The 27640-nt window shown below is 40.1% G+C and overlaps 3 protein-coding genes across 6 annotated transcripts; 2 read left to right on the top strand and 1 right to left on the bottom strand.

Moving 5' to 3' along the window:
* Nucleotides 1–18: 18 nt before the first annotated feature.
* LOC140999557 (ceramide kinase) lies at nucleotides 19–8312 on the bottom strand. The gene is made up of 13 exons (XM_073470021.1): nucleotides 7971–8312; nucleotides 6142–6237; nucleotides 5769–5906; nucleotides 5539–5667; nucleotides 5029–5092; nucleotides 4778–4923; nucleotides 4621–4695; nucleotides 4352–4504; nucleotides 3984–4089; nucleotides 2420–2523; nucleotides 1055–1251; nucleotides 655–971; nucleotides 19–468 (listed from the first exon to the last, which is right to left on the bottom strand). Exons 1-13 carry the CDS (start codon nucleotides 8092–8094, stop codon nucleotides 363–365), a joined length of 1755 nt encoding a protein of 584 aa, XP_073326122.1. The 5' UTR covers nucleotides 8095–8312; the 3' UTR covers nucleotides 19–362.
* A 1673-nt stretch (nucleotides 8313–9985) lies between these two features.
* Nucleotides 9986–12827, top strand: naa10 (N-alpha-acetyltransferase 10, NatA catalytic subuni). Its single transcript, XM_073470018.1, has 8 exons — nucleotides 9986–10153; nucleotides 10300–10398; nucleotides 10526–10584; nucleotides 10669–10714; nucleotides 10807–10922; nucleotides 11053–11097; nucleotides 12060–12144; nucleotides 12273–12827. Exons 1-8 carry the CDS (start codon nucleotides 10133–10135, stop codon nucleotides 12453–12455), a joined length of 654 nt encoding a protein of 217 aa, XP_073326119.1. The 5' UTR covers nucleotides 9986–10132; the 3' UTR covers nucleotides 12456–12827.
* Nucleotides 12828–13185: 358 nt separating this feature from the next.
* On the top strand, nucleotides 13186–25803 carry LOC140999478 (rho GTPase-activating protein 4-like). 4 transcript variants are annotated; one of them, XM_073469890.1, is made up of 22 exons: nucleotides 13186–13228; nucleotides 17380–17469; nucleotides 17657–17828; nucleotides 17976–18138; nucleotides 18370–18432; nucleotides 18516–18644; nucleotides 18742–18870; nucleotides 19492–19713; nucleotides 19795–19896; nucleotides 20174–20347; nucleotides 20883–20967; nucleotides 21162–21189; nucleotides 21286–21385; nucleotides 21544–21604; nucleotides 22414–22491; nucleotides 22608–22736; nucleotides 22841–22946; nucleotides 23662–23889; nucleotides 23971–24026; nucleotides 24104–24332; nucleotides 24426–24474; nucleotides 25053–25803. In XM_073469890.1, the coding sequence occupies exons 2-22, from the start codon at nucleotides 17403–17405 to the stop codon at nucleotides 25194–25196; spliced, it is 2514 nt and encodes an 837-aa protein (XP_073325991.1). In that variant the 5' UTR covers nucleotides 13186–13228; nucleotides 17380–17402; the 3' UTR covers nucleotides 25197–25803. The 4 variants fall into 4 exon arrangements, with proteins under 4 accessions (XP_073325991.1, XP_073325992.1, XP_073325989.1 ...); XM_073469891.1 differs by lacking the exon at nucleotides 13186–13228 and adding an exon at nucleotides 14788–14806; XM_073469888.1 differs by lacking the exon at nucleotides 13186–13228 and adding an exon at nucleotides 14997–15102.
* The last annotated feature ends 1837 nt before the right edge of the window (nucleotides 25804–27640 follow it).

Genomic DNA, 27640 nt, shown 5'->3' with positions numbered 1-27640 from the left:
TTTTTTATTGCATTAAGATGTTTTTTGTCTTGAAACTTTTACTGACACTCCCCCATGATTTTATTCTCAGAAAGCTCAAGTAAAAATACAGTACATTGTGAAGACCAGAAATTGCACACAAACAGTGCACATTTGTGTTTTTGTGCAGAAAAACCTGCACTACAGATAAGTTAATAGTGTTTTTCAGGAGCAGTTTTCATTAAACATACATTAATATAAGAATAAATAGTTTTTTCATTATTGTAATATAAAAGTACCTGAAATACAAGGAAGTCTTTGGCCATGACAGACTGCAAGGTTTAGCTTTTCCTTACAAACATTCCTACTGTCCCCTTTTTCTCATTTATATTACATTTCTTGGTTCAGAATATCCTTTCACACTTGTTGTCATGTTCCTCGCTGCAGTTGTGTACAGCTGCTCCATCCTCAATGCCTCTGGCATACAGTCGCACCAACTGGCCATGAATCCTGAGAGAAGAAGTGAACGCAGTTAAAAGTGTGCAGTAGAGAAATACTCATCGTTATCCACCTGTGTACTATTTTTTTTGTCTATTACTATATGATAAAGCTGCATTACAATTACATTTGAACCTGGATAATACAGTATCATATGACAATACCCAAAACACAACATGGATGGTTGTACTCTCTCACCTGCAGAGGATCTCAGTGTTAGGCAGAATCTCTCCGTCACAGTTCCACACAGACGCAGCAGGAGCTTTGCTGCAGCACAGACCACACAGGAAGGGGGGCGCTGTTTTCTGCTTGTTTGTCATTCCTCGCTCTGTGCCTCTCTCTGCCAGGTGCTGCTGAGATCCATTCCTGCTTACAGTCTCGATGTAGCTTCTCTCTTCATCATCAATTGCGCTACTTGTCGCTCCAATCTCTTCATATCCCTCCTCCTCTTTTCCAGAGGGGAGGGAGAAACGGACGGCCTTCACACGGTGGACTTCCACAAACGGCAGGTCGAACTAAGAAAAGCGTGAGATGAATTAGGTCAGGCAGTGTTTAAACTTGCTGGTCCAGCTTTGTTTTATTGGGAGAGTGCCCATACCTGGTCCTGTGTGCTTGTGTGCCTGTAGAGGAACTTGAGGAATCCCAGAGGATGAGTGTCCCATACAATGATGAGGTCCCCTGTTCCATCCGCTAGGTGAGCAGAGGGAGAGAGGCCCAGAGGCGACTTGGGACAAGAGCTGGACATGCAAGTGAGAGACACACACCTGAACCTGCCCTCCACGGTCACCCACTCACCTGGAGAAGAGAGAGAGAAAGACGATGCTACATTAAAAAAAAAATCCTACAGCCACTGATGATTCTTTATGAGCCTCACTATGGAGGACTGAAACTGCCAAGACTAAAAAAAATAGAGAAATGACTCAACAAATAAATTATGCCATTAAACGCACCAAAAATGATATTAAAGGTAAATGAAGGCATAAATTAATTGATGGAATTGACATACATTGATATTTCTGCTTTAACTTGCTTGTGTATCTATATACATTTGTATTAACCCCCTATTCATTTACTTTCTCATTTAATTGTCCATTTTATTCATTTTTAAGTTTATTTTTTATACTTATAAAATATTTGCTGTTTATTGTAGGTGTCTGAACTATAAAAAAACACTGCACTACACATTTAAAGGGGCACAATGTAGGTTTGGAGAAGAAATTCATAATTCAAAACTGTAACATTTTAATATTTACAATATTATTGAGGTAATGAAACAAACTCAACCATAACTGAATAAACAAGCTGTTCTCAGAGGAAAATAATGTCCCCAGAACACTGTTTGAAGCTAGAAAGGTGGCAGGGTCCGCCAAATATAAACAAGGTAAAACAGTATGAAAATGTGTTTGTCCTTTAAGGTCAGTTTGTTTATTCAGTATATTCAGTCATGAAAACAACAAGTGTTTATTTAGTTTGTTTAGGCATTAAAAAACAGTAACTGAAGATCTTTCTCTTCTGATTAAAGTTTCTACATAGTGCACCTTTAATAGGATTCAAAATGAGAAATGTTGCAGTATACAGTTAGAAACAAAGGCTCAGGTTTTGTGTGTTATTTTGCTAGAAAGTGGTAGATTGATTATGCTATTTTAGCTGACATTTTGCTATTTTCAGATAGAATAACATTAGCTAACCCTAACTCTATCATTGACGAATTTCAATTTTGTAATATTTGGCTTTTGTCTTTTGTGTGTAATTTATACATTTATGATGACGACTAATGAGTGACAGATGATAAATGACACTATGACAGATAATGACAGCGAGTACGCTATCCTCAAATCCTCCGCGATTCCCATTCCCTACTCGATCTACCTCCAGTCTAAAGGATAAACAGCAAAAACGAAGCTTTAAATAAGACATGATTTGGGATAAAATACACAAAACACAAACACATCTATGTTATTACCTTCTGAGTCACTAGTGAACTGGCTGTAGTGGGAACTGTACAGGGAGCCTGAATCTGAAGACTGATGGAAAAGTCTTTCTGTGCTTCTGGAGCACACACTGCACCTGAACACACACACACACACAAACACAACACATTGAATTTTCACACTGGTTGCAAGTCTGTGAAACAACAAGCTCCTCGACCTTGACACCCATTCATAAGAGCATCATAAACCATTTGCCGACAGCCAGAGGCAGCTGCCTCAGACAAAGACTGAGGCATTGTTCACTCCAACGGCTAGCCGAGTCTCACCTTTCATCCAGATCAAGTTCCTCTTGACGTGGTTCCTACCCTCCTTAAGGTGCACCCAACACCTGAGTCCCTGCTGCAGGTGGTGGCAGTTACACCGTCTCAAACAGTGAATTTGAAATTAATAATAATGATGCTGCCCCCAGGGACACTTTCTCCCTTTCTCATTAAAAGGGCCAGTTAGATTCACCCTCAGATTAAGGATAAGGACTTGTAGAAAGGCTAGGAATAAGATTAGTGACCCAAGAATGAGAGAGGCTTTCATCATAACTACAAATTCACTTACAAAATTACTATGACCACACTGTCGCCTTCCACTTATTCCCCTTAAACAACTGGGACACATGGATAGACACAACATGAAAACATTGTGGTGCTGTTGTTTATGTGATATTTTCACTTCACATAGCCAAATCTCAGTCACATAACACTGTAAACTAACGGAATGAACATCACCTCTGTGATAGTGGTGAAGTACAGAAAAAAATCACATCCAAACAGTAAATACAAGGTTCTATTTGACAAATAACATAATTAAAATAGAGAAGTAGAGTCTGCAAAATAGATAACGCTCCCAGATAGTGGTTGTGTTTGTTTTTTTTTCATTTAAAACATGTTTTTTTACATTTTTATGGGATCATGATCGCACTCGAATCTTCTCCGTTTTCTATTTTTGAAAGTCTGTTTTTTGTATATTATTAAAGGAGACCTATTATATTTCATTTGTTTCCTTTCCTTCAGTGTTTTATATGGGCTCTTATGCATGTAAAAGGTATTGAAAGTTAAAAAGGTCATAGGCCGCACCAACAGAAGCTCCTCTCTCCCACAGAAAACACTGCTCCTGAAACGCCTCGTCAGTAGACCCGCCTTTAATTTCCTGACTTCATGACATCACACTATGTCACCATGTCAAATATTTGTCATATCAAATATTTATCATCAAATAATTTACACCTAGCAGCTAGTTTGGCATGTAAGAATTGATGTAGCACAGCTGCTCTGTTGCTGTTAGCAGTGCTGGCGCAGGCGTGTGTGAGCTGACCAATCAGAGCAGACTGGGTATTCGGGGGGGGGGGGGGGGAATACAGTGCTGCAGCATTGGACAGTATAAGAAAACTGATGGGGGTTTTTTTAACACTAAAGCATGTAAATCTATTCTAGTAATAACCCAAAATAAAATCATGATTATGAAAATGAAAATGAAAATGAGCATGATATGTCTCCTTTAATTGCACAGTGTTATGTCATGTCTTGTCAGTAGTTGGAATCTCACCCTGAGAGGCAGCGTGTTCTATCTCTCGGGCTGGAGTGCACCGGGTCTGCTGGTAGATACTGAACTATGCCTGCATAGCTTCTGTTGCTCAGGTACACCACTGTGCCTAGACAAAGGAGAGCCATCAGATAGCTGGAGATGCACAACACTAGGCGTACAAACAACATTTTAAAAAGAACATACGCGTGGAAATTTTGTGGGGTTTCGTTTCATAAAAAGAACACATGAGCCACATGAAGTCCTTTCATCTCTGTCATAGCGACAGTTTCAGGTTGAATTTTTAGAAATCTAAAAATAAATACAGATAATCTATCAGCATCTAATGTAACTCAGCGTGTGATCGTTCCTGTTCACGAAATGACTCATACCTGAGTAGTCATATCGTAGAGGTCCCATCCAGCGGTGTTTCTCGCTCTCAGCCAGTACGTCCCCGTAGAAGCCATAGCCCAACAGAGACACTGAGTAGCGCACCAGAGCAGAGGCTTGATGGACTGAACACACATCCAGAGGCTGAGAGTCTCCTGCAAAGCATTGTGGGAATTAAGAATGGCCATAGAGGCTAAACCATGGAGCTCAGATTTGATAATATTGTTTGTGTATTCAAAAACGGTGATTAAAAGTTAAAGTCTCTCCTCACCAATGATAATGTGCAAAGCTGAAGTAACAGGGTCAATCACTCCCACTGTGGCGTAACACACACAGTCTGTAGAGCCTGCAACAGACACAACACATGAACGTGTGCTGTCACTGCCCTGAATCTCACTCCATCAGTGTGTGAATATCAGTGTCAGTACCTGCAGGGATGATGCCAATATGTAGTGGACAAGGCTGCAAAGTGACAGCAGGATCATTCTCACAAAGGCCGGCCTCTTGTTGTGTCCGCCCAATCAAACCGTGAAGTAATTCGCTGAACATGCCGTCCCCACCCACACACACCACACTGTTATAAACAAACACAAGAGCTTCTGTTAGGGAAGCACCTCCCAGCGAGCTTAGCCGTTATTGTGCTCTCATACCACAGTGTTTGCACTCTGACAGCTCTCACCCGTCAAAGCCTGCCAGGTCTTTCTTCAGGAGGTGGTCTCTGGCCTGGTTCGCCCGCTCTGTCACTAAATAATAAAAGTTATTATTACATATAGACTGAAAATCACTTTCATCAAACTTTTAAAGGTGCATTATGAAGTTCTGGGGAAGGAATTTTAATCGGAAGAAATTCTCTTTATTGACGGATTCTTTATGCCTAAACAAACTAAATAAACAAACTCTCTTCATTTTCATGACTGAATAAACAAACTGACCTTAAAGGACAACACCATTACATACTGTTTTACTTTGTTTAAATGTGGCGGACCCTGCCACCCTTCTAACTTCAAACAGTGTTCTGGGGACTTTATTTTCCTCTGAGAACAGCTTGTCTATTCAGTTATGGAAAAAACTAATATTTATATTTGTTACGTTACATTACAATTTATATTATTACCTCTACCTATTATGAAGGTTCTCAGTCATCCAGGTCATGGTAATTCTAAGTGTTTATTATTTTGTTGTCTCTCACCTATTACATGAGAGCTGATACCTGCCAGCTCAAACAGAGGGGCAACCACAGAATGGTAGATCTTTCTTCCTTTCTTTTTCCCTCCAAATGGGTTGATGAACACCAACAGCCTGTGTGGACGCAGCGGACCTAGCAGATAGATTTAGATTTAAAGATAATTAGTACAGTTCTTATATATTTAAAAGACATAGGAGTCATAGTATCATCTTTGTCTAGTTATCCATCCTTACTGTGGGTTTTGAGAGCAGTTCGTAGGTGTTTCGTCCACTGGTCTCTGAGGGCCCGACTGGGGCAGCTGAACTGGGTCCGGCCCAGTCTCCATAGTAACCCGTAAGAGCCACCACTGCTGAAGCGCTTCACATAGAAAACTGAAGGTGGAAAGAAGACAAAACCATCCTGTTAAACCACAATATCACCTGCCTGAGCATGGGGGTTGACAGGCACATATTTATCTTAATTGTAAAGCTTAGCTGCCGTGCACCGTATGGAAATTACTCTCAATCGAATCTCATTTTAACTTCAACGGCAAAAGAGCCTGTGTCATTACTATTTACTTAAGCATTGACCTTGGCCTTGGGTTTGTGATATCCGAGAGTCTCCCACCTGTGAAGTCTTTGTCTGTGTCCTCAACCGACTTCTGGGGTAGTATCTCCACCCGGCCCTCCTCCACTCCAACCACCTCTGCCACAGGTACTGAAACTTTAATCACACAGACAAGCACACACAGCGCAAACCTCAGTGCTCACGCTTCTTTGCATACAGTGAATAGAATACTTCAACCACTATCCTCACGGCAGCTTTTATTACTTGACGTTAAAGCACAGGTGTCATATTTAGCTGTTCCAACATCAAAGCTCTTTTATGTCACAGAGGGAAAAGCACGTTATTGTAGTGGCACTGAAGTAGAGTGAATTCCATTTAGCTGCTTCGGTCCTGGCTCCTTGTCACACTGTCATGGCTTACTAGGACACTTTAATAGAAAAACAGAGCTATCGTTAATGTCACACCTCTGGTGATTTTCCTCCTATGACAAGTCAAACTGTCTACTGTGAAAAAAGGCCCATTGTGCATGCTGGCTCACTGGCACACCTAGGAAGAGCTGGGCCATCATCTATAATATTAGTTACACCTGTTAATGATAAGTCAAAATGTCTGTGTCAAAGGGGCTCTGTGAAACTTATGTGTTGTGCTTGAAGCCGGTCGGTTGTTATGTTAGCGGACTGGAACGTGCATAAAGTCACATACTTTGGACTGTCGTGGAAAATCTGTCCAGAGTCCGTCACAAATCAATTCACAGTCCAGCAGCGTTAAACAACTCAAACAAATCATCCACAGGCTTGTATAGACAACTGAGAGAGACGGGGAAGGTCTCATTTTTTCATGTCATTATAACCAGCTCACATATGGCCAGTTAAAAAGTGATTAATACATGTAAATTGTTACACCGCACCCCTGTAAGAAAGGTTTATTATCACAGTTTGGAGCTTGGTGTTTTATAGCTATAATACTGACTGTGAAAGACATTTGAATGATGGTTAAAACATCGTTGCATCTTCTATGGGTCAATATTTTTTAGTTTTAACACATATCAAAGACAACATACCAACCAATTAAAGGTTTTTTGCATTGGTGATTTTTTTGATACTGGACTGCATAACTAAAACTGAGTTGACTTGACACAAATGTATCATCATTATGTTTTAAATGGACAAGTGTGTGTATTATCTCTAAGAAGACATGTACACGTCTTTATGACATCCGACAACAGATGGATTCCAGAAAGCACTTTCCATTTTCTCATTAAATCAGTAGAGGAACAATAGAAAACTGAGGCACTTGTACTTTTACAAAGATGAGCTTATAGCTGGGAAGAAAAACAGAAGAAAGAATATAGTAACAGGATATAGGGATGAAATATAAAGATAAACTTTGATAAAATAAATAAATAATATTACATTATATGTACATTTATAGGCGCTATACTGTATACATAACATACACTGCAAGTATACACATAAGAACAAAACTATGAATAAATATTAATACAAATAACAGAGTATTGTTACAGTGTGGTGTTTTTACTTGAGTAAAGGATGAAAGCTGTTGAGACAAAACACAGACTGATAGTTCAAGGCCAAGCCTAATATTACTGTCAGGAAGTGTGTGACTCCTCTACAGCCTGTGTTTTCAGTCAACTGTATCAGCAGGTTGTGCTTCATGTTGGTGCTGTTTAACTTGTTCTTCACGTTTTCTGCAAGCAGCTCCATGATCGTGCCCTCCCTGATAAGGCTGAAGCTGAAGTGTTGTTTGCTGTTTCCTAGGCTCGGTTTGTCATCAGCCCTGTGTGTGTCAGCTCAGTACAGAGAAGAAAGTAGGCTATAAAAAGCGACATTACCGATCGACTAATGTTTGGAGAGTTAACAGCCACCTACTTGTTTTCTTGTCGCGGTTCTTCTTATCTACCTCGGTCCAGTTGAAGTGCCAGCCTGTCAGGACCGCCCGGTATCTTTTGTTCCCGACCCACAAACTCGACTCCAGCCTCAGGTCTGCCTCCATCTGGAAACGCGCTTCAGCCACAGCGTCGATCTTTCTGGTGTCTCGCAAAACTTAAATGATCACATCTGACACCCATTACCATCACATCTCTGAGAAATAAGAGCAGGTTGACAGTGTGACCTCGCCGTCAGTCAGCAATATCAGTCCTTATATGATGGGAGTTTTCATCTTCCTCTGAATGAACCTGAAGACACATTCACAACATCGTTGCTGTGAAATGCTGGAGACAGCCTGGCACACACCGTGTTTTTCTGGAAATATGTTTCCTCTACTGTCCCTCCCTGCTGGTGACACCTGCGATATTTGCATGCTGCACTGCTGATTGGATGGCAGAAGCACACCTGAAGTGGTGACTATTGTCCAATTAAGACAGCAGCACAAAGACTTGTGATTGGACCCTGTCACAGTCAATTATAAAATATAAAGTTAACAAATGTGGTGATCAGTAGGGTTAAATAATAGGTGAAGTGAGAACTTTAAGCTCACTTGTGAAAAACAAATACAACTCTGTAGAGGAAATGTAAATTACATATTCTTACTAATCATTTCCAAAGTAATAATGACACTAATGGTGGCCTAGACTTGAACATTTTCCTGTATGCCACACAGGATCTGTACTTTGCAACACTTTTTTCCAAATCTGTTTTTTTGATTTATATTTTTAAGCAGTTTGCTTGACATACAAATAACCGCAATTACTCATTTATTTCTCAGTTTTGCAATTATAGAGCTAAACGATGTGTTACAGAATAATCACTTGACATTCAGTCAGTAAATGTCAAACAACAGGAACAGTTACAACTACAGAATAAACTGAGGGGTAATAAAATAGCAACCACAACAACCACATCAAAACAAACAAACTGATAATAATACCAACCTGTCCAATAAGACCATATCTATATTGAGCCAATGCTAATGTGAAATGTTTGTATGCAGTAATATCAAATTGAGAGTAATTTCAGTGTGCATACATTAAATCTTACAGCCACATTTTAACGGCAGTAGTTTTCTTTTAAAATGTGATTTTTATTTTTATTTTATTTTCTGTGATGAGGGAATAGGAGAGTGAGAATTTTCTGAGCTGAAGGCTCACTGATGAGCTGGAGATGATTAGTAATCTATGATCTGGCTCTAAATTAAGAGTGACTTCTGTTTTATTTTTTGAACTGTAAAGTCTCCATCTGCACAGACAGGACAGTATACTTGTAGCTTATCGCACCAAACATGGCTAAATGAATTCACTAGGGGGCCTCCTGGGCAAAAACACAATATGGGCCCTCGGCCATATTGCGAGGCAGATGCTAACCCTGGGGATATCAAATTAAAAGCTTGTGCCCCAAGTGATCCCAAGTGATTTCACAGTGCTCCAACCAGAGTTTTGAGACTTGAACATGAAGGCCTAAATCTAATCTTGGACTTGATTTTTGTGACACTTCTTAGACATCTGACTCTCTAAGGACTTGACATAATTCATGCTTTGAAAGCAAAAACATTTTAATAACTACATTACAATACAAGGTCCACACAAGACCAGATAATAAGACATGATTTTGCCAAATAAAGCTGATATTGTGCTGGTTGTTACAACTAATTGGCACACGATGAATGTGGGGTTGGGTCGACCCTGGGGATCTGGGGCCCCACAGCAGTCCGCCGGTTTCCCTGGTTGCTGATCCAGCCTGATGCTTCCTGTAGGTGTGTGAAGTGTGAGACAACAACCCACAACACAACATCCGAGTTCCTATCGACGCGAATCCCTACTTCAAAATAAAGGTCATGTATGGCATGTTTCCGTGCCTCATGCAACGGTTACAACTTTTACTTTGAAGTCCCAGCGCACACCTTGACCGGAAATGCCTGCCGTTATTGTGGCACGCTCCTTCCTCCCTTCCCTTCTGCTAGCAAGTCGACTTAGCTAGCTAGCGAGAGAAGCTCTTTAAATCTTGCAGTGTACTTATTATGAATTGATTGATACGTGTAACGTAGTATATTTGATTTCTGTTTCTACAGTCCGAGTAACAAACCAACCACCAAAATGAACATACGAAACGCAAGGGTAAGTGTGCTGAAAACCTGTCGACAGCCATGCTGGTTCTACTAACTTAAAGCTAAGCTAGCTACTATAGCCTACTCGCTAGCTGACCAGATATCACCGTTTCATCGTGTCATGCACCTTTCTGACATTCAGTTTCTTTATTTCAGCCGGAGGATCTTATGAACATGCAGCACTGTAACCTGCTGTGTCTGCCAGAAAACTACCAGATGAAATACTATTTCTACCACGGGCTGTCCTGGCCTCAGGTAATTCTCAGTGCAGTTTCCATTGCTTTTCCTGTTTCTGCCAACACCAATGCTCCTACCATCTAAATCCTCACAGTGTATATGCGTCTGCATGTTTGACACTTTTTTCCTCTTTTCCTTGTTTCAGCTCTCATACATTGCAGAGGACGAAAATGGCAAAATTGTGGGATATGTCCTAGCAAAGATGTGAGTATCTGTGACCTTTACCTGACGCCACTTGAACAAAGTAAATGTTCAGTGTTTCAACAAACTGTTTTGAACTCTCACTAGGGAGGAGGACCCAGATGATGTCCCCCATGGTCACATCACATCCCTGGTGAGTCTGAAAGAGAAACGCCTCATTTTACATCGCTGATGTATTTGGCTAGCCCCTCTAAGGAAACTAAAACCCTCATCTGTGTCCTACAGGCAGTGAAACGCTCCCATAGACGTCTTGGCCTGGCTCAGAAGCTGATGGACCAGGCCAGCCGGGCCATGATAGAAAACTTCAATGCTAAATATGTCTCACTTCATGTTCGCAAAAGGTACTGTACATTTTTGTGTTATGATAAATTGTAGCATGGTTGCCTGTTTACAATATGTACTCTGGCTCCGATTATGTGTGTTAATGCTCCTGTTTTCAATAGACTTACCAATATTTTCTCCCCACTGCAGCAACCGAGCAGCCCTGCACCTGTACTCCAACACACTCAAATTCCAGTAAGTCGTTTCTCTGCCAACATTATTTCAGTGCATTTATTGTAATGCATGTTCTCCAAGGATACTGTCACACAAGCAGTGTGGCCGTGGCCTGGCTCGTGAATGGTGCTAAACCAGTAAATTAGCATGACTGATATAACGACCAATATCAGCTAATGCAGATTTATTTGTGTCTGTGCAAATTTGTTATATGTTGACCAATATGATATGAATAAATGCAGCACAGAAGTGCTGAAGATATCTTTGAAGTCAGAAACAAAGTATTAAGCCACAAGACTTTTTGGTAGTGAATGTGTACTTGACTTATAAATACATATGATCAGGCATCTTTTATTAACACTGATAATAGCACCGTGTATTCATATCTCTGAGGTCATTTAAACAGTGTTGCTGTAATAGACCATCAGAGAGTCAAGTAAGACAAAATGCCTCCCAATGCTTAACATAAATTCTCTTACAAAATCAATTTTAAGGGATCCTTTTCAAAAATATTTGTTTATGCAAAAAAAAGTGTCGGCCGTCATTGTTACCTGATTTTTATTACACCCACATAATATATACTGTAAATGGATATTGGCCTCATTGATAAATAGCAGCTCCAGACACCACAAAACTAAGCTTCTACAATGTTTTGGACTTATATTTATTTATATTTTATATTTTATTTGTTAAGTCAACTGTTTAATTATATTTTTTTACAACATGAAGGTTCCAGAGCATTCTGCACAGTGCCAGGAATAAAATTCTTGTGCGGAAAAAGCTGAATTCTTATATAAAAAATGTTTTTTGGCCTACAATTAGTCAAATTTGAGTGTTTTTTTGAAATCTAAACACCTCCAAGTTTGCTTAAACCCCCATAATTCTCATCATGAAGATACAAAAAATATGACCTCAATGCTACAGCCCAGACTTTTAGATATTTGCTTTGACTGTAACTGATGTGTTGTCATGGTGCTCCACAGAATCAGTGAGGTGGAGCCTAAATACTACGCAGATGGGGAGGACGCCTATGCCATGAAGAGAGACCTGGCCCACATGGCTGACGAGGTGACTAGACTCTCAGTTTAACTACTGTGGAAATTTGTGTTGGCGCTCCTCGTTAAACATTTAACACCCCTGAACTGAGCTGATTCTGACTGTGAAATATGTTGTTTTTTCGTCTGTTGGCCCCACAGCTGAGAAAGCCTGGAGTGCGCGTCTCTGGTCAGGAGGCACCGTCTGGCCAGAGCCCATCAGGATCCGGCGACCAGGAGAGAGAGAGCGAGAGAGACAGCGGAGGAGAGAGCAAAGAGCTGAGCGAAGTCAGCGAGGCGACAGAAAGCACGGACGTTAAAGATTCTTCTTCCGACTCACAATGACGCTGCAGTCCTAGACATTTTTAAATTCATCTCTCACTTCCACTTTTTATCTCTTTTCGACAACATCTCTGACTTTACAAACTGTGACTATCTGTGCGTCAAAGCCGTTCACACATTCTCATCACTGGTTTTTCTCAAGTCTCGCTTTCCACTGCAGTGCTGAACAAAACGTCTTGGATAATGACATGAATCGGGGTGTTATCTAAATGAAACTAAAGTGAATAATTGGTCTCAGTGTTTTTATTGGATTGCTGTTGTCATTATCAAAAGTGGCCCAAAGTTCTGTGAGATTTACAGAATTGAAAACAAAGCTGTTTCAATCTAATCTCTTCATTATTTAACACAATTACTGCAAATAAATCTTTGAAATAATACTTGTGTCGTTGCACTTATTCCTAAAAGTGATCATTAAAGCAGCGTAGTAGTTTTACTTGTAAGTAGGAAGGAAGTTAAAGAAATGTCTCAATGTATTTTTTTTTGTACTACACAGCCAGTGAAGTGGTTACTGTTGAATTAGCACTGTCACAAATGTTACTTCTGTTTTACACAATCACATGAGATACACAAGATCCATAATAAAGGTTCCCATTGACAGTGAGAAGCCCTTACAGAGTGTGTAGGAATTTAACGATTTCCAACTTTGGTGACTCCTAGTGGTGTCATCAAATAAAGACTGGCAGGCAGAGTATTGCACACTGTTTAACTACAACAGATTTGACCTTTGGACGCTATTGTATGAAATGAAAGGAGCAGACTCTACGCGTTGTCATCAGGTTTGTCGCATTTTTCTATCATTACAATCCATTTCCTATTAATGCTAATGCTTCATATAGATACAGGGGATTTATGATGAGAGTGAAAAGTTTCCTAGTCAACAAAAGTACTTCCTAAAACGTATCTGTACTTGAATCCTCTTTGTTTACAGCCGAGTTAACAAACACAGTGGGAATCCTTTATTGCTAACAGGTATTTCAAGGTACTAAAGTCATGATACATGAGACCTGAGCAGTGACTTCCTACAGCCAACACTGTCCTTTGTCATACTGGAGTGGTTTTTAGAGAGAAGTACGTGACAGATGACAGCAAATGTTGCGCACTGGCCTTTTTAAGAATTTGGCAGTTTGTGACACATTGGAAATAGCTCTGATTCACACCTTCGTGCCATTTAACACGTTACAGTTCGAGGTGAGAGAAGATGACAATGGTGCTGCTGTTCAAAACAAGTCTTCCACACTGATCATGCTTAGATGAGTTAGGATTTGATAGCAGCAATGTTGTTGTTGCTATTGTTGTTTTTACATTATTTTGTCACCAATGTGCATGTAATGACAGTTACTGGAAAATTTCTCTGAAGTCAAATGCCCTTTTTAGCTTTGACCTTTAAAGCTTTGTTGTAAAAGTCATTCTGGAGTAACAGTAAAGATAACATCATGGGGCTGACTTAAGTAAAAGTCAATAATTATACTTAGTATAAAAAAGTAAGTGTCAAAAGTACAAGTAAAGTTAATTATACAAATATTTACTTATGTATATATACATATTGTATTGTATAGTATAGTATAGTATAGTATAGTATAGTATGCATTGACTGATTATTAGCTTGGCCGATTATTAGATCCGATATTCAGCATTTCCTTATCGAAATCACTGTTTTTTCAAATTGGATTGCATATAAATGCATTTAAAAATGCACTTCTTTGGCTTTAATGCAGCGTGCAATCTGCAAAGTAACTTGTAACTAAGGTTATCAAATAAATGTAGTGAGAAAAGAGTACAATATTTGTCTCTAAAATGTAGTGGACTGGAAGTGTAAAGTAGCAGAAAATGGAAATTCAAGTAAAGTCCAAGTATCTCAGAATTATACTTTACAGTACTTGAGTTAATGTACTTAGTGCCAATTATTTTGATAATCAGTCGTTTTTTATTAAATTCTCAGCTTCATGAATGTGGATATTTTCAGGTTTTGTTACTCCTCAGTGACTGTAAACTGAATATCTTTCGGTTGTGGATGAAACAAGACTTGTGAGAACTATATCTTGGGCTTTTGGAAACACTAATCGACATTTTTCACAATTTTCTGACATTTTATAGACAAAAAATGAATTGATTTACCAAATGAATCATGCAATCGTTACTTGCACTCATCATGAAGTGTGGTCAAACAGCATGGAAGCTAATCTTGGCTTAGAGTTGCCCTCTGTGTTGTTTTTCCAACATGAACACCATGGCAGCTGATTTCACTCAGTGCCCAGTGAATAACCAGAGTGCAGAGGGACTAATCAGTGAAAACAGCTGGTGTCTGATTGGACTGAAAACCTTCTCTGGAGTTCAAGAGGCAGCCTGAAAGAGAGGTTTTGACTCGTTTCACTTGCACAATACACACTGATGGCTCAAACTGCATGTGTGAGCGTGATGATGGGTGAGAAAGCGAGAGCAGCGAGTGTGTGACAGAGAGAGAGAGAGAGAGAGAGAGAGAGAGAGAGAGAGAGAGAGAGAGAGAGAGAGAGATGAGTTCCACTCCACCCACATCCATCCGTGTCCAATGTGAGGGGGAGGTGAAACAGTTGAGAGCTTACTGTGCTATTAACTGGCATTATTTAGTTGCCTCGGTGTGGAGAAGACACTAGTCCAGACTGCTCCTCATCAGGTAGGACTCTCTCTTTTTTTGGATGTATTAAACTTTTCTTGATTTTCACTTGTCTCACCAAAACAGGCCAGTTCAGATCTAATAAACATGTTTTTGTGCTACCAAGCAAGTTGTTATGATCGACCTTCCTGCTTGATTATTTCAGATATGTTATTGTTGGCTACAGTCACAGCCCTCAGGTCATTAACGTCTCATAGCTCAGGCAGCACGTATGTGTTTGAGCTTGTGAAAACCTCAGTGTTAAACACGCATGATTACCGTTATAGCAACTGAAAAACCCTAGTCTTAAGTGCAAGGTTAAGACTTACTTAAAATAAAATATTACAGCATGTTGTGACGACAGGAGTTGGTGATTCACTGCTGATCACACAGAGAAAGAATGAAATGGCTAATGGAAAAGGGTGACATAGGCTGGAAAATTGAAAATTGAGAGAGACTCCTTTCTATGGGGAGTTTTGGGTTTGCTGTAAAACAGCAGACTCATTTCAGCAGGTCCGTTAATGTCTCAGCTGAAGAGAATGCTGATCAGTGGTGTTTGCTTCTGAAAAAAGGGGAAGTCGAGGGGGGAAAGGGAGAGAGAGAGTGTGTGTGTGTGTGTGTGGTGATTGTGTACAGAGGGTTGTGATCCAGCAAGAAAACACCCTTCTCTTCCCCTTTCTGATGTGTACTAAATGTCGTCCTAACAAGGGATATCTTGTGGATACCAGTGGCTAAGTTGTCAATTTTCTGGTTCTCAAAGGCCAGCCAGATGATGCGTTTAATGACTGTCATGCACCGAGATGTTGCAGCCTTACTCTCTGCACTTCTTTATCTATAGTCTGCTGAGAACAGGACAAGATTTTATACAGCGTTGTTAGTTTCGGTCTTACAACTGGAGTTCAGTTTTGGTGTTTCTCAAGCACAGTCTCAGTCAGATAAACTTGAGCCTAACAGGAATATACTAAAGATTCTCTACTTAGTTAGATGTCGATTCTCATATTGTCAAAGGCCCGTCAGATGTCGGTCAGTCTTTAGTGTCATACAACTTGATAAAAATGGCAAGAATCCAAAACTAAAGTTTCTCAGATGAATGTTCTTCCGTTGTTATTGGTGTTTGTCCAGTCTAAACCCTTGTTTCATGAGATAAACTTGAGCCTGAACTGGAATACACTTTCTATAAAGATTCTCTGTCATCTACTTAGTTAGTTGTCCATCCTCAGATTGTCAAAGGCCCGTCGGATGATTTGAGAAAAGGACAAGATATCATAACGCGTTGTTTGTTTCTGTCATGCAACTTGGCAAACATGGCGAGAAAACCAAAACCAAGGTTTGTCAGCTAAATGTTACTCAATGACGACTGTCAATTTTGGTGTTTGTCCAGTCCAAACCCTAGTTTTGGTTAGATAAACTTGATTAGGCTCAAGTTTATCTAACCGAAACTAGGGTTTGGACTGGAAAAACTGGAATATACTTTCTATAAAGATTGTGCCGCCTAGTTAGTTTGTTGTCAACTCTGATTGTCAAAGGCCTGTCAGATGATATTTTAAAAGAAATATCCATAAACCTCGATTAAAAATGGAAAGAAACCAAAGTTGACAACAGTTAATTTTGTTCATGGTGTCTGGTCTAAAGCCGAGTTTCAGTCAGATAAACTTGAGTCTAAACTAAAATATACTTTTTTATAAAAATTCTCAGTCATCTGGTTAGTGAGATATCACAAAATACTAAGATTGATTAGCCATTTATTCTTAAAAATTCAGAATGTCTAATGAGTGCATGAGTAAACTTGAGTATTGTGGTAAAACTACCTGTAGTCTTGAGAACAAACATCCCCACGGAGTTGTAGCAGCTTGTGGTTCACCCTATTTTTAGGGCAACTGAGCTGTTGCTAGAGCTATTTTTGCACCCAATGCAATTTTGCAGCGTGACCGACCGGTGCAGCAGGCAGCACATGCCAACTGGTTTTCTAGCTGTCTGCCGTTCAGCAGAGGGTGACCAGTTTGAAGAGATGTGTTACAGTAAGATGAACATGCTCTTTTTGCTCGTTCTGTGGCAGGAGGAAGTTAGCGTGGTCGGTGGAGTGGGGGGTGTTTCATCACCAACGGTGTGAGAGTTTGTAGAGTAGAGAAGCATGCTTGGGTGCAGCAGTGGAGCACAGGGCTAGTTTTAAAAATTTTTTTTTTTACGAAGATCAGAATAGCTTGCATGCACATGAAGCAGACTTCGACTCTGCAAGAGACATGAAACAGCTGATATTTCATGCAAACCACACAAAATATTCACTTCCTTTTTATCCAGAATTCCACCCAGTTGGAGCAACTATGACTTCCCATGTGAAACTCCGGAAGGAAAAGGTTGGCTTGGTGGACTACGACACGCAAATCAAAGGTAAAATAATGACTTTTATAAGCACTCTTCTCAGAAACCCTCCCTCTTCATCACACCCCATCTTAACTGTGATCAAGATGTGTTCTTTGTGTGGAAAAAATCAGTTTCTCACCCCCAGTAAGACTTTCAGAATGAGTCATACTCTCTCTTGTGTGTGTTTCCTTCTGCCTGTCTTTCACCCTTTCAGAGGTACGTTGCCAGCTTGTCGACCAGCTGAAGGTGTTGGACTTTCAACTAGAGCAGAAGAGCCAGCAGCTTCAGGACCTGACGGACTACCTGCGACGACGGGGTGAGATCGAAAGCGAGTACGCTCGCTCCCTTGAAAAACTTGCTGAACGGTTCACCTCTAGGATAAAGAGGTAAAGGCAAAACAGCATCTGGCAGAGCACGTAATGTACTAGAATGAACTAGCAGTTAGTTTTTCATTTGAGGATGCAGTTGTTGAGCCTTCCTGGTTGTATGTAACAGTTTTTTTGTTTTTCCTTTCCTTTTTTACCTGTGTTCAGGAAGGAGCCCAGTACTCATTCGGTGGCCCAGGTCTGGCTCGCCCTGCTGTCCCAGACCCGCCAAGAAAGTAAGGACCACAGTGGACTGAGTGAGAGCTGCAGCAACGTTCTCTTCCAGTCGCTCACACACTGCCTAGAGTACACGCAACGTCTTGCCAAGAAGGTACTGATATGAGCGCTGGCATCGACCAAACACGAGCAGTCTTTCATTATTTGGGACAAGCCTACACCTGTACCGTGCAATTTACCTGAGTCAGAAAAACAAAGCCACTACTTTCCTCTTCAGACTTCCACCACTGTAATTCTCTTGAACTCTTGACATTAACTCATAGATTGTGGTTCACTGTGTTCCTTCCGTGTTGTGCCATCTCAACTTGTGGTCTTCTGTTTCAAGAGTAAAGACGTCTGTACTCAGCTGCAAGATGGGCTACTCAAGGTTACCACAGAGCTGCAGACCGTAAGTGAGAAATCAACAACCCAAAACATTTTCCGGCTACCAAACAAATAAAGGAAAGTGTGGCTGTATGTGTCTGTGTGCAGGCATGGAGGACGTACTACCAGTACCACTCCGAATATGTGTGTGCAGAGGGGAAGCTGAAGGAAGCAGAGAAACAGGAAGAAAAGCAAAAGCAGAGCGCTGCAAAGAAACTGGGGAGGTTGATAGAGAAAGTAAATAAATGCCCTTTTATGTGGTAGTACGTGCATACGTGTGTTTAGGCACAATATCTAATTCTCCTTTTATTGATGATTGTTTTTTGTTCTGCAGAGACAAGGTAAGGTCCAAGAAGTCTACCTGAAGTGCAGCAAGGCTCGAAACGATTACCTCCTGAACTTGGCTGCAGCCAACGCCTCCATGAATAAGTACTACCTCCAGGACATCTCCACCCTCATAGATGTGAGCACATCAGTTCACACCCTTCTGTGTCTGATGAACCCCCTTTGATGATAAACGTGTCGATATTGTGGATGCTAAATGAACGATAGACATGTACGTAACACTTTCTATGAAAGAAAAAAGATTGCTTCAAGAGAAATAAGCTTTTTGGGACAACATTTTTATAGGCACTGATTGACCTGGTTATTGTCATATAAGTTCTGTATTATAGAAATGCACATCCAAATTTTTCACAACATACATCCATCAAATCTGTGTTTCTCTATATTCTTAGATATTAATAACAAATGAACAAATCTTAACTTGTTACGCATCACTTGTAGAGCTCAGTGGGTTTACCTTGTCCTGAAAATTGTGTCATGGTATCTCCTCTTCTTAAATCACCATTAACTTAGCCATTGTCTTATGTTCCTTAAATACAACTCATACTTTACAAGCAGTTGGTTGGCATTGGTCTTTACTAGCATGCTCCACTGAACCAATCAACAAACTTTTACACCATTGGAACACAGGGTGATATTAGACCTTGTGCACCGGTGATATTGTTTGAAATATCATGTTTAAGGAAGTCTCCTTAGTTATATAGGTGATTATTGTCTGAGTTGTCCTTGCCTCCCTCAGTGTGCAGATGCAGGGTACCACCTCTCTTTGAACCGGGTGATGCAGGCCTACCTGTCCGGTCGGTGGCGGGCCCAGCAGAACCTGGGCACGGGTCTGCAGCAGCTCCAAGTCACCGTGTCCGCATTGGACCAGAGTCAGGACAGAGACACCCTACTGCAGGACAACTACAACACCTTCTGTATGCCCCTCCGCTTCTCCTACCAGCCCCATGATGGAGATCAGGTCTGTAGTGTGTGTGTGTTCGTTCAGTGGATTATTGGGCTGTTCTGCATTAATAAACTCTCCTGTGTCCTGACTCTCCAGGTGACTGAGGTCAGTGCAGAGTGTGAGATGAGATGCGAGCTGGAGACCAGATTCAAACAGATCCAAACCAGACTGAGAGCGGTCACCGAGGAAACAGAGGAGGTAGAGTACATCACACAACCCTTAACACCTCATTATCACCTTTTTGTTGGTTGGTCTGCTTTGTCCACAAGTGTTTATAACTCATCACATATGAGTCCAGGGCTTTTCTAACTGTATTTAATTGAAGTAGATGCAAAGCTCAGGTAAAGACATGAAGGCGAGCTTGTAAACCTGTGAGGAAGAAACAAAGTATCAACTCTAAAATATTTCAAAAGAATTTAATGATTATATGCAGGATTGTATTTAGTTGTTATCTCTGCCACACTCTGTCATACAGGCCAGTAAGAGCATGTCAGCGGCCCAGTCGTCCCTGCTGGAGGGTATCAGTGATGATGATCTGGACCCCAGCAGTGGTTCCTCTCAAGAGGGCAGCACTGAGAACCTGACAGTCAAGCCCAGTGTGGCCCGACGCAGAGCCAACCTGCAGGAAATAGAAAACCTCTACATCACTGTAAGGCCACAATGGCAGTAAACTGATTTTAATGATAAACACTTGGTGGATATAAGATGTGGTTTCCTGGCTGAATTCTTGGGTTTTGGTAGACGATGATGAGGACCACAGAGACTGATGGTGACGGCATGATAATGACTTTAAATTGCATCTGATTTGTAGATTTATTTTTATAGTTTGTGTGTTTCATTAGTTTTTAATTTCCTTTTTATTTTTGTTTTAAATGCAGTTTAGTTTCAATTAGTTTCCAGAGTTGTTTCAGTTTAGCTTTCATTGTTTGACATGTGTAGTCTTAACTGCTATTGTGGTTGTTTTTGTTGTATTTTCTTTTTAAAAATGGTTGCTTTTATTATGATATGGGGGGGGGGTTATTTTTCAGGGGCAAGAATAAGTTCAGGATAGGTATTGCATTACAAACACAACACTTGATGAAGGCAATTGACTCACAGTCATGTAGACACCAAAGTCTCAATGAACATGCACTGCTATTTTCAGTTTTACTGAACTATGATAACCTTGCTGATCTGTTTCACAGAGAGTGAAAGAGTACCTTCTAGGCAGCTCCCTGGTCTGTAAACTGCAAGCCAAGCATGACCAGCTCAAAGTGGCCGTGGAAAAAGGTATCGCTTCTGCATTTCTCACGAATCAAACTGCTGACCCAAAGTGTCATTTGATAACAGTTGGTGCATTGTGGGGTATCATTTCCAACTAAATTGTTTTACTATGACCTGCATCCAAAGTATGAAATCTTGATCTTCCTTACTGGCTGGTTCTCATTTATGCTGGTTATTTTTCTTCCTTTTCTCCTCCCTAGCTGAAGCATCAAATGGACATCAGCCGAGGTATGGATTCAAATGTTTAGTTCTAATATCGAGTCTTTGTTCTTGGTTTAATTGTGAGTTAACTGCGTCTTCACATTATGGTATTTGGCTCTGCAGACACAACGGAATGTCTGTGCGAATCAGGAAGAATCACTCGAGTGCCAATTTGAAGCACAACCACAAACTTTTTAACGGAGACATGCTCTCATTCATACAGGTAGCTAACACCATGATAACACCATATCACCATGTCCTCTTTTAGCATTTCTCTGTCATGGTATATTCAATCTATTTTCACCTGTCTTTTTTTCAGTTGGCAATGATGTGTTCGATTTGCTGTTGACGAAATTTAAACAGAAATGTGTTTTCTTTCAGGCATCAGGACAACAGATTCCAATTGTTGTGCAAAGCTGCATTTGCTTCATCAATCTAAACGGTGAGTATTCAAGACGGAGAGAGCACGAAAACAGCAGCTGCACGTTTGCAGCTCAAGCGCAAAAAACATATTTGACTGTTACAGGAGAGTGATCCCATGTTTATTATAGTTCCCTTTAAACAAATAAAACCAAAGAAACACTTTAAGCCACTGTGTAGCATTTGAAACTTCCCAGCTTTAGTGCCACTCACGGGTCATAGTAAAAGTTGACTGTAGCAGACGTCAGTTTCCTGAAATGAATGGGCTGAGAGCAACACACACTCGGCAGATGTATTTATCATGATTGTCCCACTTTTCTAAGGACAAAACATAAGCCATTATGCCGTGTACTTGTAAAGATGCTTTAATGGCATACATTTCTACCTGTGGTGTCTCTAGATATGTATATAAGCTGCATTTCCACCCAAAGTACCTGGAACCTTGAGTCCCAGGAACTATTCAAGGAGCTGAAACGATCCTTCAGCACATTGTGTTGTTTTTTCGTCTCAAGACGAGAAACAATAAGGCAAATTAGTCTGTTGATGTAAGAAAAAGCGGCAGTTGCTCTCATACGTCAACAATAAGGCCTGGACTACATCCTTTGTATCCTTTCTTTGTAACTCCATGTTGATGATTTGAACTGGTTTGCGACTGCAGATTAAAAAAAAATGGTCGCTGAAATAAAATGCAGTACCCCAATACTGGGAACTTTTTAAGGGGTGGGGGTGAAAATAATGTTCCCAGAAACACGGTTACAATATGCATTGAATCTGAATGTTCTCAGATCATTTAGATCACTAAGGAATTATAATAATCTGTCTGTCCATCAGGTCTCCACCATGAAGGGATATTCAGAGTGCCAGGGTCTCAGATGGAGGTCAACAACCTGAGGGATGCCTTTGAGCGAGGTAGGCCTGGTGTTTGTGTGTGTTTGCATGACTCGTACGTATCCTTTCAGAGTAGCCCCCCCCCCACTGTGGAGCATTAATAATGTGGGGCAGTGTGCTGTGGGCTTCCCCTGCAGGAGAGGACCCACTGGCTGAGCAGAGATGTGACCTGGACTCTGTCGCTGGAGTGCTGAAGCTCTACTTCAGAGTTCTGGAGAATCCCCTCTTCCCCATCGAAAGCACCAGCCAACTTCTGGAGCACACTCGTAAGTGTGTGTGTGTGGGTGTGGGCGTATGTGTTGAAATGTGAAATGAGTGTGGTTAAGAGCATACAGCAGTAGCTTATCTCTCTTTCATCACCTTTTCTCAGAAATAAAGAACGAGGCGGAGAGAGCAGCTCAGCTCAAAACGGTCATCTCTTCCTACCCCGAGCCGGTCATCATCGTCATGAGATACCTCTTTGCATTCCTTCATCAGTGAGTATTAAAACAGTCATCACTGTTCAGGATGTGTGTCTACATAAATGAAAGTGACTCACAGGAAATCATGTTTTTCTAGTGAGAGGAAGGAAAATATGTTTTTACTAGTTAGTGCATGTCTTATTAGATCTGACAGCAGTATGATGGATCAGGGGCTTTTTTTCACAATATATATGTATTAGAGTCAAATGTAATTAAAACTCCAGAGTTGTCCCTACCATTATAAGGTTTAGGTGCAGCACCCTAGCAGTTTTGGGTGCCACCTAAGCTGAATGAATGTAAAATCATTGTGGAGATCATCCTAACTAACTAAGTGACCTTTCCCAGATCTAATAGTTGTAGATCATTCAGCTTTTTGTATATCGTTTACGTATTATCTGCTCAAACTTTTACTTTGTGTTTGTACACAGGTGGTCTGAACTGACATGGAATTTCTTTTATATTTTTTTATCGTAAAACGTAAAATTTTCTTGGAGGAGACTTGGGAGTTGTTTTTGTGAACGTGTATTCTTATTGAATGAATATAAGAAGGTTAATAAAAGCATCAGGGAAATTTAGCTTAATTTCAATACCTACCTCACTCCTTCATCGTATAACTCTGTGTCTCTGCCTCCAGTCCTGCCTCAATTTCCCAGCTCTTCCTCAATTTCCCAGCTTGGGATCAATAAAGTATATCTATTCTATCTATTCTATTCTATTCTATTCTATTCAGTGTGTCTCAGTACAGCGACGAGAACATGATGCAGCCTTACAACCTGGCTGTGTGTTTCGGCCCCAGCCTGGTAAGAGGACAAAACGACGATGATGTCGTCACCCTGCAGCCTCAGATCAACGCGCTGGTGAAGCACATCATCATCCAGCATGAGAGCATCTTCCCCAGCCAGAGTGAATTACAAGGCCCGGTGTATGAGAAATGCATGACACTGGAGGAGGATGACTGGTGAGAGAAAAGCTGTTCATACACACAACAAGGATGCAATGTTTGGTGGAGTGATTACCTGAGGGTTTTTTTTCTTTACAGTGAGCCTATCATTGAAGAAGGTGATGTGGAGGCTGAGTACACACATGGCAGAGATGGTAAGTATGTGCTTATCTTAGTTTATCAACTGTGATGGTGTCTTTAATAAGAATAAAATAAAGTGATGTGCTTACAGATTTGGAAACAGGATACTCAGTTGACAACAGCACAACCTCGTTTGCAGCAGCGACACAGAAAGCAGACCGCCCCAGAGCCAACAGCAGCGGTTCCATCGACGGCAGAAGGTTGTCAGCTGGGCCAGCAGGGGGAGGCATCGCTTTGGGTGGGAAACTAATGCTCCAGATTCCTGTTGGGCCACAATGCAAGCCAAGGCGGCTCCACTCTCCTGCCAATGTGCGCAGAGAGTGAGTACCACTGAATGTTTCAGCGTTCCTACTGATTATGTTTGTGTGATAAATGAATATTCACTGTTTTATGATGTTTTTGTTTCTATACAGATTTCAGGAACACTCATCTTCTGAGGATATTCCCGTTCAATTAGACAAGGTCTGTCTTTATTTCTCATTTGTTTACTGGTCCAACTATGTGACAAGGCAACCTTTCATCAAGGGTTTGTAAGTTGTAACAAAAAGCTTTTTCCACTACTTTTTATATAAATAAAAAGTAATGGGACTATAATGTTCTAACAAGTAATCTGCAACTATAAATGGTAATAAGTCCTTGAAGGTTTTTTTTATAAGAAGTTGTTAATGTTTCAAGATGTTCATAAAACAGATTTTGATCCAGATGTTTTCAGAGGCGAAGTGGTTGAGCCATCTTTTTAGAGATTTTCCTGATGAACTGATGAGAGCTAAAGAGACAACCTGGCAACTCAAAAGTGATTAATAAACAGCTTTTAAGGGTTCTGTAGCGCTTTAGTGGATTTATTCTAGTTATAACTTACAAACCCTTTAAAGTGTCTTAATAAAAAGGCACCAAATTACTGGCGATTTTATGACAATAGTGCAGTATGACTTTTCTGACAAACATACTCAGAAGCTCGCGAGCAGAAGTGGGTGCAGAGAACAAAGAAGAGTTTTGTCTTTTTCCTCTCTCACACCACCATTGTTTATTTCATCTCACAGGAGGTCTGTCGCCAGATGGACTCGGTCTTCAAGGAGCTCCTCTTGCGGCAAGGAGCGCCGGATCCCTCGACCATCGCCGCCTCCTCTCCCTCTGCCCAGGCTGCCCAAAGGAAAGGGAGGCGGGATGGACGCAGAGGGAGATGAGCAGGGCTCTTCAAAGGAGCAGATCCACTGGACTGGAGAGGACAGGCAATAGTTGATGACATGGAAAGAGAGAGAGATGATACAAATGAAAACTGAGGTGTAGGGTGATGCACTCTGACAGTAGCTTTCAGCACATCTATTTCTAGAAAACTGAGGTCACTGACCCATAGTCACTTCTCTGAGGTCTGTTGATTGGCTTCTTTCCACGGGGTGGCTCCTGACTCAGAAGCCCTTCCATTCATGTTTTCTACAGCAGACTCCTGTTGAGACTGCAGACCTGCTGTACTATGTGGAAACTGTGGATTACATGAAATGCACAGACGTGTTTGTGTACAGCTGAGTGTGCTTATGCAACTATCTGCATCTGTGTAGGTGTTGATATTAAACTGTTTCCACTTTAAGACAAATTTTCTCCATCATTTTTAGTCGGTTAACGCATATCTACATACAATATACACATCTATTATTCACCTAAAGTTGATAAGAAAACTGTGACTACTGTAGCTGTAAGGATTTTGTACATATTAATTATTTGTAACTCGATTCACACTCTATGATTTGTCTGTATATCTAGGCTACATGGCGAATAAATATTTTGTCTATTCTGCCAGCTTTGTCTTTCTTTTTTTAAACTTGAGTATGTAGGACACAAACTGCCAAAATCAAAAATAAATTAATGACTCAGTAAATGAATTAATATGCCATTAAATGCACTAAAAGTGATAATGGAAGTAAATGTACGCATGAATTGATATTTTAGTTTTTATTTGTTTCTGTATGTATTTACCTTTTTATTCATCCACATTTATTTACTAACCCAAACAGAAATGTAAATGTATGTTGTTTTATGTATTTATTAATGTCTGTATTTATTTTTTATTATTATTTATGCATTTAATGGCATTACCTATTTATTGAGTCATTTATTTATTTTATTCTTGATTTTGGCAAAAATAGATGTATAACTTGATTTTTGATGAGTAGGCTTAAACTAGTATTTAAATATTTCTTGATTATAATTTCTATTTATATGAATGGTGAAATAAAGGCTTTTTAGAAATGTCTTATATCTGAAAAAACTACAAAAAAACAAAACATTAAGGTCATTAAGCTTCTAATCAATAGTTTAATTAGCCTATGTCTTTTTAATGATAGTTCTATTCCACTTTGAGTGTCAGTTACCCTTCAAGATGAGCCAGATTAACCTTAGCAGGGCCTTGCTTTGAAATGGTAATGAGATTAAAGAAAGCAGCCATTATTGTTTTTTACTGTTATTGATAACGTGTTTTTGCTGCCGTGACATTTCAAAATTTCTTCTGTGAAAAAAGTCTATTAACTTGAATGACAGTTTGAAAGAGTTACTAAACATTTACACCTGGAGAAACCTTTTAGTAAGAGTTAGTCAAATTGTACAAATATCTATGATTGCTAAATTATTTTAATGGTGACTCATAAGGAAAATGCCAGAAGGAGGACGGAGAAAAAGGACAAAAAGAAAACTAATTGATTAAATAGACCCACATGTTTGAATGCTTTTGCAAAGCTTGTGATAAAAATTGTTTTGATGTATTGCGGGTATGATTTTTTAGTAGATTAAAGACCTTTCTTAATTCACATTGGTACATGTGGGATTTGCCTGTATTATTGTTATAGGGCCAATATTAGCCTCAAGCTATCAAGACCTAAAAATAAGTCTTTAAACCATAAGGATGTAATAAATTCAGTGGTGGAAGGAGTAGCTATGCAATTTACTCAATCACAAGTAAAAACCCTGCATTCAAAATAGAACTTTAAATGGGCTCTGTGTATAAACGATATTAATGAGGTAGTAATACAAACTCAGGAATATTCATATTTCCATATCTGAATAAACAATCTGTTATGTTATTGTATAGGTTTATAATCACTAACGCATGAATAAATAATAGGTATTTTAATGTTTTAGCTGATTTGGCATGAGCCTATTTTAACTGTCCTGTAGCCTACTTTTGGTCTGTGTCACATTCATATTTTCAATAAAATAAAAATCAGCAGTGTTGATTGTATGGCTTTCACATATTTTTTTTTTAAGTAAAAAAGTACAATATTTCCCTTAAAAATTGTAGTGGGGTCGATTTATACAGTATCATAAGGTGGAAACATTCAGGTAGGCTACGAGTAACGTTACCTAAAAAAAATACTTAACTAAATGGACTTAGTTCTTCCACCACTGGATAAATATCACACAAAAACCAACGTACCACACAGCTTTTACATAATATACCACATTTAAATTGTTTTAGGTAAACAAATGTGTGGTAAAACGTATTAAAATGACTAGAGGACTAATTTTAATTTATTCAAAGCCTATCCTCTGTTTTGATTCAGATCAGATGACGTGTCGACATAGTAGTTTCCCAGAGTGCTTCGCGGCGCAACAGTCCACGTCATTCCTGCGCAGCCGC

Source organism: Pagrus major, chromosome 7 (genome assembly GCF_040436345.1).
Source record: "Pagrus major chromosome 7, Pma_NU_1.0".
NCBI classification, from domain to species: domain Eukaryota; kingdom Metazoa; phylum Chordata; class Actinopteri; order Spariformes; family Sparidae; genus Pagrus; species Pagrus major.
Note: the sequence above shows the minus strand (reverse complement) of the source record. Positions and strands in the feature narration are given on the sequence as shown.

What these genes read in the sequence shown, in the direction of transcription:
- LOC140999478 (XM_073469892.1), top strand. Translation starts at nt 17,322, where the DNA reads ATGAAACAGCTGATATTTCATGCAAACCACACAAAATATTCACTTCCT. An exon ending in TCAAATGGACATCAGCCGAG is followed by an intron (nt 21,190 to 21,285) that starts GTATGGATTCAA and finishes TTGGCTCTGCAG; the next exon opens with ACACAACGGAATGTCTGTGC. An exon ending in GAGGGATGCCTTTGAGCGAG is followed by an intron (nt 22,492 to 22,607) that starts GTAGGCCTGGTG and finishes CTTCCCCTGCAG; the next exon opens with GAGAGGACCCACTGGCTGAG.
- naa10 (XM_073470018.1), top strand. Translation starts at nt 10,133, where the DNA reads ATGAACATACGAAACGCAAGG. An exon ending in TGAACATACGAAACGCAAGG is followed by an intron (nt 10,154 to 10,299) that starts GTAAGTGTGCTG and finishes TCTTTATTTCAG; the next exon opens with CCGGAGGATCTTATGAACAT. An exon ending in TGGCCCACATGGCTGACGAG is followed by an intron (nt 12,145 to 12,272) that starts GTGACTAGACTC and finishes TTGGCCCCACAG; the next exon opens with CTGAGAAAGCCTGGAGTGCG.
- LOC140999557 (XM_073470021.1), bottom strand. Translation starts at nt 8,094, where the DNA reads ATGGAGGCAGACCTGAGGCTGGAGTCGAGTTTGTGGGTCGGGAACAAA. An exon ending in TATTGGCATCATCCCTGCAG is followed by an intron (nt 4,696 to 4,777) that starts GTACTGACACTG and finishes TGTCTGTTGCAG; the next exon opens with GCTCTACAGACTGTGTGTGT. An exon ending in ACACAAGCACACAGGACCAG is followed by an intron (nt 972 to 1,054) that starts GTATGGGCACTC and finishes CGCTTTTCTTAG; the next exon opens with TTCGACCTGCCGTTTGTGGA.